The sequence below is a fragment of the Castor canadensis genome, chromosome 17 (assembly GCF_047511655.1).
Source record: "Castor canadensis chromosome 17, mCasCan1.hap1v2, whole genome shotgun sequence".
Classification (NCBI taxonomy): Eukaryota; Metazoa; Chordata; class Mammalia; order Rodentia; family Castoridae; genus Castor; species Castor canadensis.
Genome location: NC_133402.1, coordinates 1,194,163 through 1,203,629, shown reverse-complemented (window position 1 = coordinate 1,203,629; position 9,467 = coordinate 1,194,163). Strand labels below are relative to the sequence as shown.

Below are 9,467 nucleotides of genomic sequence, written 5' to 3'. Positions count from 1 at the left end.
TCCTTGTGTCCTCCCTGTCTATATAGGCCACAGGCCCACCCACCTTGAAAGATAAACCCTTTGCAAGAAGGATCCTTCTCTGTGCCCTTTGGATCCTATTGGGAACCGGCAGTTGGGAGGCCACACGGGATAGGCCGGGTGAGGACTCAGGTTCCACTGGCAGTTGAGCCGTGAAGTCACAAGGTTCTCGTGAGGAAAAGAAGGTTCCAGAATAGCCCTGCTGCCCAGTTGTGCTTGCCTCTCTTGGGATTCTCTGGGAAGGAGGCAAGGTGTGAGGGCAGGAGCTTATTTCCTCACACCTCACCCACTCCCTGAGGCTCCCAAGCTTCCCACCGGACCCTCACTCTCTTCCTGAGACCCCCCCCCAGCCTTCCTGTCCAACTTCCCTTCTTCCCTTTAGCCAAACCCCCATCCGCCCTGGCCTGGTTTCCACTTCTAGGTAGCCACAAGGGCACTGGGCCCAGGGCCAAAGCTGCAGGTGGGGGCTGCTGGTGAAGCCATGTCAGGTGAGCCAGAAGGAACAAAGTCCAGGGGAGGGCCACACAGGTCAGCTCTGCTTCCAGACCCCCACAGGATCCTGACAGCTGGCCAGGTGCACTGTCCTGTTTCTGCAGTCCAATTCTGTGTCATCAGGCAGGTCCCAAAACTTCTCTGAGCTGAACCTCTACCTGGGCCAGGCTGCGTGACTCATTGAGAGGAGATCCTCAGGGTGTTGTGTGTCTGCTGTGATTTGAGTCTCTAATCTCCAAGGAAGCCAGTCCCCTGAGGAATGGCCAGTTCCCAAGGTGCCGCCTTAGGGCTGATGGAGTGGCTCAAGTGGTAGAGCTCCTGCCTTGCAAATATGAGGCCTTTAGTTCAAACCCCAGTACCCCCCCACCAAAGAAAAATAACAGCTCAGCCAGGGTGCCTTCTTGCAGAGCTGGCTGGCAGCATCTTGTCAGGGGTGTCACCCCCCTCACAGCCGAGCACCATCACACTGGAGGACCTGGAGCTCCTCCTGACTGAAGGCCTGGCCAGCCCTGATCCCTTGAGTCTGGGGACCTCCGAGAGGTATGAGTCCAGTGGCCTGGCATCCAGTTCCTCTGTCCCCGAGCAGGATAATTCCAAGTGCCAGAAGCAACTGGAGCAGCGGTGAGCCCCACAGGGCACAGAGGGTGGGAGGATCCCGAGGGTGCCGCTCCCATGGCGCATACGACCTGACCCCGCTCACTGTGGCCCTGGCCAGGGTGGCCGACCTGCAGGCCGAGGTGACATGCCTGCGAGGACATAAGGAGCGCTGTGAGCACGCCACGCTGGGCCTGCTGCGGGAGCTGTTGCAGGTGCGTGCTCGCGTGCAGCTGCAGGCCTCGGAGCTCCGGCAGCTGAGGCAGGAAGTGCAACAGTTGGCCCGGGCTTCCGAGGAGCCACTGGAGGTAAGACAGCAACAGCAGCATCCCCACCCACAAGTCAGCTTCCCCTTTCCTGGACCCTCAACCCAGCTGGGTCCTTGCTGCCCAGGCCCAGAGCCCCCAAATCCCAGCTCCCATGTGGCCCTGGGTCTGTGCTTCAGGGGCTTGGCAGACAGCAGACCTGGCCTGTCCAACCCCACACTCTCCTCCTTGCAGTTCCCTAGGCCACAGAACCAAAACCAGATGCAGTCCCTGGATAAAAGGTACCCCCCACCCACCCGTGGTTGTTCTCAGGTAAACAATTCCCACACATAAGAAAGAAAAAACCAACCAACCAACCAACCAAAACCAAACCACATACACACAAAGAACAACTCCCACACATGGTACAATTTGCAACCTGGCTCTCACTCCCTGGGGTACCCTGAGCAGGTTGTGGGAGGCTGGTGATGAGGCCCCACAGCCAGACCTCCAGCATCCACAAGGCTGCCTAGCCTGCCCTGGGCCTTGCAGAGCTTGCTCCTTGTGTGCCAGGCTGGTGGAGGTCCGGGAAGCCTTGACCCAAATCAGGAAGACCCAGGCGCTGCAGGACTCGGAGCGGAAGGGCACTGAACAGGAGGCAAACCTAAGGTGGGTTGCAGCCTCCCAGCACTGGCTCTGAACCCATCTTGCATGTGCATCTGAGAGTCGCAGGCCTAATCAAAAGGCTGGGGTCTCACCTGCCCTGTACTCCCAGCACTTCCCAGGGCATCTTCTGCCCTCTGTGGTGAGCTGCTGGGGATCTCAGACCCACAGTGGAGCCTCACGGGGCCACACCCCCCCTCCTAGCACTTGACGCTCACCGGGCACCCCAAAGTCTGTTTCAATTTCCGTGTGTTACCTGGGCAGCTTGTTTTCTCTATATTCCCTGAGCCTGAGAAGGGCTCAGTATCCCACAGCCTGCCTACCTCCCTGTGGCTCCCCAAGCTAGCTCTCTGGCCAGCTTAGCTTGTGTGACTGCCCCTAGGCTGACCAAGCTGACAGGCTTGCTGAGACAAGAGGAGCAGGGCCGGGAAGCGGCCTGCAGTGCCCTGCAGAAGAGCCAGGAGGACACCAGCCAGAAGGTGGACCATGAGGTGGCCAAGATGCAGGTACCATTCAGGAGGCTGGCCCAGGCAGGGTCAGGGAGGAGACCCTGACATATCTAGCCTGAGACCTTGCCATCAATGGTGCCTCCCTCCCCCTGTTCCCCCTGTAACTTTTTTTCTTTTCTCTCTCTCTCTCTCTGTCTCTTTTGTGTGTGTGTGTGCTTGTTAGACAGGCATTCTACTTGAGCCACACCCCCAGCCCTTTTATACTTTAGGTATTTTTCTAATAGGGTCTCATGTTTATGCCTAGGCAGCATGGACCTCAATCTTCCTAGTTACACTTCCTGTGACAGATGTGTGTCACCATGACACTCAGTTTTTATTGGTTGAGATGGGGGTCTCACGAACTCCCTGCCTGGCCTGGCCTCAAACTGTGATCCTCCTGATCTCTGTCTCCTGAGTAGCTAGGATTACAGGTGTGAGCCACCCCACCCGCTTCCACCCAGATGATAAAACTTGAGGAGGACCTGCCCTGTCCAATGGTGGCCTCTTACCGTAAGAGGTGCTGTTCATTAACGTTAGTTATGATTTTAGACAATTTAAAACAATTCCACCATCATACAAGCCACATTTAAAGTGCTCAGCAGCCACGTGAGGCCAGTGGCTTCAGGTTTAGGGATGCCTCGCCACGGAAGGTGCCCAGGTACATGCCATTTGCTGCTGCTGTGTCTTCCTCCTTTCCCAGTTCATGTGTACAAGTTCAGGAAAAGGAACCTTTGGCCCCAGAGCCCCTTCCACAGCTGTTTTCAGCTTCCATCTTTCCCTCCAAATAGGAGTCACAAATGCCCAAGACCCTGTGTTCCCTTCCACTGGTGACCCCTAAGAGGAGCCTCTGCTGCACCATGGGGCTAGAAAAGGGGGTGCCACACACCTCAGTGACCCAGCTCCTCAAATCTGCAAACAGAGACCAGGAGCTGCAGGGGTTCCACTGTGTGTCCAGGTCCTCACAGGGCGGGCTGGGTGCTCCCAGCTGCTCCCACATAGCTCCGCTTCCTGGAGTTGGTGGCAATCCCTTCTCACCACCCACTGGGAAGTTGAGATATTGACTCCATCAAGGTGGCAGGGATATTGGGTTGAGGAGTCCTGACCTGCTCAGCACAGGGTAAGCTGCTACTCACAGGGCCTGACTTTTATTTTGTTTTTTAATTTCTTAGCAGGACTGGGGTTTGAACTCAGGGCTTCACACTTGCTAGGCAGGCGTTCTGCTGCTTGAGCCATGCCTCTAACCCAACACCCGACTTTTCCCGGAGCGCAGGGGGCATCTGAGTCCTTCTAGGACTGGAATCAGCACTCTATGACCCTCTGCTTGCTTTTATAAGTAAAGTTTTATTGGCACAGAACCATGAACATTTGTTTACATACTGTCAGTGGCTACTCTCGGGCTACAACCAGAGTTGGGAGGCTTAAAGAGAGACCTTTGCAAGTCTGAAACAATTGTAGTCTGGCTCTAGAGAAAAAGTTACTGACCCTGCTCTAGGGCACCCTCCTTGTGGGCAGGGAGGCCAGCAGGAGCTCAGATGGAGTGAGGCCTTACCTGGGGACCATCTGCTCATGGACTGTGGCAGCTCTCCTAGTTCCCACCTGGCCCTGGGCAGAGCCTGAGCACTGTAGCTAGCAGCAGGAGAGCTCTGTGCTGTGGAGACTCAGTGCTTAAGACAGCCAGGAAGTTAGATGGAGGAATGGAGGGATAGGCTGAGCCTCATACCCCTCTCCTGCACCTTCAGACCCCCATGCAGTAGGAGAGCAACTGTGGAGAGGAGGCCCCAAGGGTCTGCTCAGTTCCCCTTCCTACCCTCACAATGGGTCCATGCATGTCCTCATGTGTGTCTAGACCCCATCTCAGAATGGGATTTGGTAAACACTGTGCAGCCTTTCCTGGGTACAGCCTTTATGGGCACTGAAGCTTTCTGGATTCCTGTGAGACTGACCTGTAGATCAGTCCTGGCCTACAAGCCTGATCCTCTGGGGGACAATGTTCCCTGCCTCCCTGCCCAGGGTGTGGCAGGTTTGGCTCTGCTGGGCTCAGGGACATAGGAGGAGGTGTGACTTGGGCTAAGAAAATGACTAAGCAGGGCCAGGCAGGCTCTCCAGCAGGGAGGCTGAAGGTGACAATGTATCCCTCCCCAGGCCCAAGTGACCAAGCTTGGCGAGGAGATGAGCCTCCGGTTCCTGAAGAGGGAGGCCAAGCTGTGCAGCTTCCTGCAGAAGAGCTTCCTGGTCCTGGAGCAGGTGGGATCCTGGGCTGGGCCTGCTGTCCTTCTGCTTACACCCCGGGCCAGGGGGCAAACTCACAGCAGACAGCCATGTTCCTGCAGAGGATGAAAGCTTTGGAGAGTATGCGGCTGAGGGCAGAGGGCAGTCTGCGGGAGGAGCTGGATGGCCGCTGGCAGAAGCTGAAGGAGCTGACTGAGGAGCGCATGCGAACCCTCTGGGCACAACACGAGGTGAGGTGGGCCTGGGCTAGTGCACAGGTGGGCAGGTGGAGGCTAGGGTGAGCACGGGGGCTCAGGACCACTTCTGCTGCAGCAGGGGGAGGAGGACCACCTATTGGAGCAGTGCCGGGGTTTGGATGCAGCCGTGGTCCAGCTGACCAAGTTCGTGCGGCAGAACCAGGTGTCACTGAACCGTGTCCTGCTGGCTGAACAGAAGGCCCGGTGGGTATCCTGTTGGGCTGGTGCACTACCTAGTCCCTTGCTCAGGAATTGACCCAGGCTCAGCAGGGGATTGGTCCTGACTTCCTCACTCCCCAGCAGTCCCGAGCAGAGCAGTAGGCCCACTAGACACACGGAGGCCAAGTAGCAACCCTCATCTCTCCCTCATCCTGCCCTTCCCTGAGGGAGGAAGCCCTTCTTGGTGGCATCTGTGACAACACCCTGTCCTCTGGTCCATGGGATCTCCTGGAAGGTTCCAGAGCTAGCAACCAGGACCCCTCCCTGGCTGCAACTGCGGGACCAGCCAGCCTTACTAAAAGACAGTCTTGGTGACACTAACATGCAGGGAGGCCAAGGTGAGCTTGGAGGAGAGCCAGGCTGGGGAGCTGGCCTCGTACGTGCAGGAGAATCTGGAAGCTGTGCAGCTGGCTGGCAAGCTGGCTCAGCAGAAGACGCAAGGCACACTGGAGATGGTGAGGGGGCTGGTGGGGCAGGTGTCAGCAGGGATCTCCCCCATAAACACAGACACAGGTATCCGAATGGAGCCTCCCTGACCTCTCTGCCTGTCCCCCCCGCAGCTCCTAGAGAAGAGCCAGTCCCTTGAAGGTTTGGTGACTGAGCTGGCTCGGCAGCTGCAGGACCTGAGTGACCACTGCCTGGCCCTGAGCTGGAGACTGGACCTGCAGGAGCAGACACTTGGCCTAAAGCTGTCCCAGGTGAGCACAGGCAGACCTAGAAGGAAGGACCCTTGAGAAGAATGGGGATGAGGGCAGGGTGGCCTTCCTCCACCAGCAACTGACTCCAGGCATGGGTAGCCCCCGCCCTGAGACCCCTGTACCAGGCAGGATGGCTCCTTCAGCAGCCTCAGCCAGTGTCAGCTGCTGAGGTCAGAGAACCTGACACTGCTGCTGTGGCCTTCAGTTGCCCCCTGGGGCACAGAGGGTCAGTGGGCCAGTGAAGCAGCCTCTGCCCATGGCGTTCTGTTTGTTTTTTGTCATAGCTTTATTGAGGTAATAGCTCACACTTTAAGATGTACAATTCAGTGTTTGTAGACATCCGTAATGCTGTGTAGCCATCACCCCAGTCAGTCACCCCAGATGGAAACCCAGACCCATTAGCGGTCTGTCCCCTTCCCCTGCCCAGTGCCTGGTCACCACAAATTCTCTTTCTGCCTCTCTGATCTGCCTGTGCCTGATGCTTCCGTGTGGATTCACACAGTCTGTGGCCTTTTGTTTCTGGCTTCGCTCCCTGACCACATTTTGTGGACCGTCCCTGTAGTAGCGTAGATCAGAGCCTCAGTCCTTTATGGCTGGATAATGTCCCTTCATGGACAGACCTCATTTTGCTGACCCACTCACCTGTTGATGGATATGTGAGCTGTTTCTTTTTGTGATTTTTGTGAACAGTGCTGCGTTGGCCATGGTCTGGGGGCTGGATTCCCTTGGATGCCCTGCATCTCCCTGGCACACGTGTGGTTAGCACATCTCCCAGTGGTACCCTATGACCCCACCTCTGTCCCTCTCATACAGTGTTCTCTGTCCCTTTCATTATCTCAGTGGGCAGCAGAGCTGGCCTTCCTCTTGAGGATATGGCTCTGTTCAGCCAGGTGACCTTTTTTGAAAAGGCTCTGGGGTTTTCTTGGCCCTTCTGGAATGTCTGTTCCCTGAGGTGCCTGGGCCAGGCCATCCCAGGCTGGGTGCAGGTTTGTGTACAAACATGCTTGGAGCCAGTCGTGGTGGCACACACCGGTCATCAACGAGGTGAAGAGGATGAGGCAGGAGGATCACGAGTTCGAGGCCAGCCTGGGCTACACTTGAAAAAAAAAAATGCTTGGAATCAGGGTGAACTTGGAGACTGCCTGCCCTCTTCGAGCTCCCCATCTCACCTCCTGAGGCCTCGTTATATGCTGGCTACAGTTGCCCTCTTCCATCCATCTGTCCACCCTTCCTTCCTGGGCTCCAGCCTCACTAGGTGTCTGAATCCTAGGCAAAGACTGAGTGGGAAGGTACAGAGAGGAAGTCCTTGGAGGACCTGGCCAGGTTGCTAAAGGAGATTGCAACCCAGCTGCGGACAGTGCAGGAGAAGGTGGACAGCCTTCCCCGGCAGGTGGGTGAGAGCTGGGGTGCAGGCCTCACCTGTGTGGGCACAGCCCACTTTCAGGGTCAGAGACCCCCCGCTTCCCTTCTCCCCATGCCTGCCCTGAACTGGGCCTGGACTGGCCTGGGGCTGCTTAGCTGTCTATGTGAAGTCAACCTGGGCTCCTGCCCACTCCACTTTTCAGATAGAAGGTGTTTCAGACAAGTGCATCCTCCGCAAGAGCGATGCGGACCTGAAGATCTCAGCTGAAAGCAAGGCTAGGTGAGGGCCCCAGTGGCCTCGCGGACTCCTGGGAGTGGGCAGGAGCTTCACTGACTGTCCCCAGGCTACACTGGTCCTCACGGTGCCCCTCAATCCCCCATGTACCTGTGGCAGCTCTGTCCCCTCCCTAGCCAGCCAGTCTCAATCTGGACTCTCCTCCTCTCTGTTAACACCCTGCATTGACCCCTCTTCCACCATCCCTATTAGAGGATTGGCAAAGCTGAGCTCCTTTGACATCCAGAGATGTCCCTTCTCTGGCCCAAGCCTGCTCCCCCCCCACTTCCCACCCCCCAACTTCCCACCCTCCATAGCCAGCCCTTGGTTCCCACAGAGAGTTCGCTGTTGGTGCCATGAAGCAGGAGCTGACCACCCTGCTGTCATCTGTGCAGCTGCTGAAGGAGGACAACCCCGGGCGGAAGATTGCCGAGATCCAGGGCAAACTGGCCACGGTACCCCTCAGGCCCGGGAAGCCGCCTGTGCCCAGCCACTTGCCTGAGCTTAGTGAGGGTGGGGACAGCTGGTGGCCTGTATCTGCTCATGACTGGGACTGTGTTTAGTTTCAGAAGCAAATTATAAAATTGGAAAATAACATCCAAGCCAACAAGACCATCCAGAACCTGAAGTTTAATACAGAGACCAAGCTGGTGAGCGGAAGCCCTTGGGTGGGCCACTTGTGCCACGTGGAGCCCTCCCACTCCCCCACCTCAGTCCCTCCCACTCAGCAGTCCCCCTGGAGGCTCCAGGCAGCTCACCAGCCGTCTTGTCTGTCTGCCTAGCTGGAGCAGAGCAGTGTTTCCCCGAAGATAAGGGCCTCCAGCCAGGCTTCCCCAGTGGAAGATAAGCCCCCGGTTTGCTGCATGCACGCGCACGCACACACACGGCTTAACTCCCACGATCCTGTGGTCGTCCTGTCTCCCAGGGCTCCCGGTAACACTGGCGATCCTGTGCCCCACAGCGCACAGAGGAGATCGCGACCCTAAGGGAGAGTGTGCTGCGCCTGTGGAGCGAGGAGGGCCCCTGGCCGCTGACGCTGGGCAGCAAGCGGGTGCTGATGTCCCTGGTGAGGCAGCGGTTCTTTGTCAAGGGCGTGGCCCCTGGAGAGCTGATTCCTGTCAACTGCTGGGGTGTTTATCAGGCTGTGAGGTGGGCAGCAGGGAGCCTGGGTCCTCAGGGCAGTGGCCATGCCACAGGAGGTAGGTGGAAGGTCCTGGAATGAGCTGTATCTCTGGGCAGGTGGCTGCAGTGGAAAGCTGTCTTCATGAATCTGGTGGCCCGGCGGAGGCCCAGTGTCATCTCCCACCTAGAGTCTGCACCCCAGCTTGCATCTCTGACCCCTTCCCAGAAATAAACATGCTAACTCTTGTGCCTGTGAAGCCAGAGTCCTCCCCGGGCCCTGTGGGGCTGACAAGGGGATAGAGCAGTAAGAGGAGCCAAAACCAAAGGCTCAGTCCCTGGACCTCCCTCCCAGGACCCTTCCTGTCCCACCCAGCCCAGCACCAGGTTGTTGCTTTCCACGGTATGGGAGCCCCACTTCCCAGAAGGGGCTTAGGCCCATACTTGTCAGAACCACCCCAGCCGCCAGTGAGGACCCGGGGAAGCTGCAGGCTTCAGCCAGGCCCGCCTCAGGTCATCTCTGTCCTGGCCCAGCCTTCCATCACATGCAGTGCCAGCAGAGGAAGCAGCTTCTCACCACTAATCTGGGGAGTAAACAGCCATGTTTACTCATTCCATCAGCGGTGCCCCCTTCCTGCCACTCAGGGAAAGCTGGGTTCAGCCTATAGCTCCAAGTCATAGCCTCTGGGAGCCACGGTTCCTGCCCAAGTTTATCCTCCTGTGGGCAGAGGGGCCCGTGTATAGTGGGAGGTTCTGAGGGCCAAGGGCCAGGTATGGCTGGGTCTTGATGCCCCATCACTCCTTCTCCCTCCCAGCCCTGGTGGCTCCTG

General features: G+C 57.6%; 1 protein-coding gene across 4 annotated transcripts; it reads left to right on the top strand.

Annotated features, from left to right (window-relative positions):
- Positions 1-22: 22 nt before the first annotated feature.
- Positions 23-8,940, top strand: Ccdc154 (coiled-coil domain containing 154). Of its 4 annotated transcripts, none has more exons than XM_074059953.1 (16): positions 23-1,131; positions 1,226-1,412; positions 1,605-1,651; positions 1,923-2,018; positions 2,395-2,518; positions 4,643-4,744; positions 4,831-4,959; positions 5,042-5,169; positions 5,513-5,639; positions 5,745-5,882; positions 7,153-7,272; positions 7,448-7,524; positions 7,856-7,973; positions 8,082-8,168; positions 8,480-8,584; positions 8,758-8,940. In XM_074059953.1, exons 1-16 carry the CDS (start codon positions 842-844, stop codon positions 8,938-8,940), a joined length of 2,058 nt encoding a protein of 685 aa, XP_073916054.1. In that variant the 5' UTR covers positions 23-841. The 4 variants fall into 4 exon arrangements, with proteins under 4 accessions (XP_073916054.1, XP_020024988.2, XP_073916053.1 ...); XM_020169399.2 differs by having other exon boundaries at positions 5,045-5,169; positions 8,480-8,667; positions 8,758-8,893; XM_074059952.1 differs by having other exon boundaries at positions 8,480-8,667; positions 8,758-8,893.
- Positions 8,941-9,467: the final 527 nt, after the last annotated feature.

What these genes read in the sequence shown, in the direction of transcription:
- Ccdc154 (XM_074059952.1), top strand. Translation starts at nt 842, where the DNA reads ATGAGGCCTTTAGTTCAAACCCCAGTACCCCCCCACCAAAGAAAAATA. An exon ending in CAGAAGCAACTGGAGCAGCG is followed by an intron (nt 1,132 to 1,225) that starts GTGAGCCCCACA and finishes GGCCCTGGCCAG; the next exon opens with GGTGGCCGACCTGCAGGCCG. An exon ending in ATGAGGTGGCCAAGATGCAG is followed by an intron (nt 2,519 to 4,642) that starts GTACCATTCAGG and finishes ATCCCTCCCCAG; the next exon opens with GCCCAAGTGACCAAGCTTGG.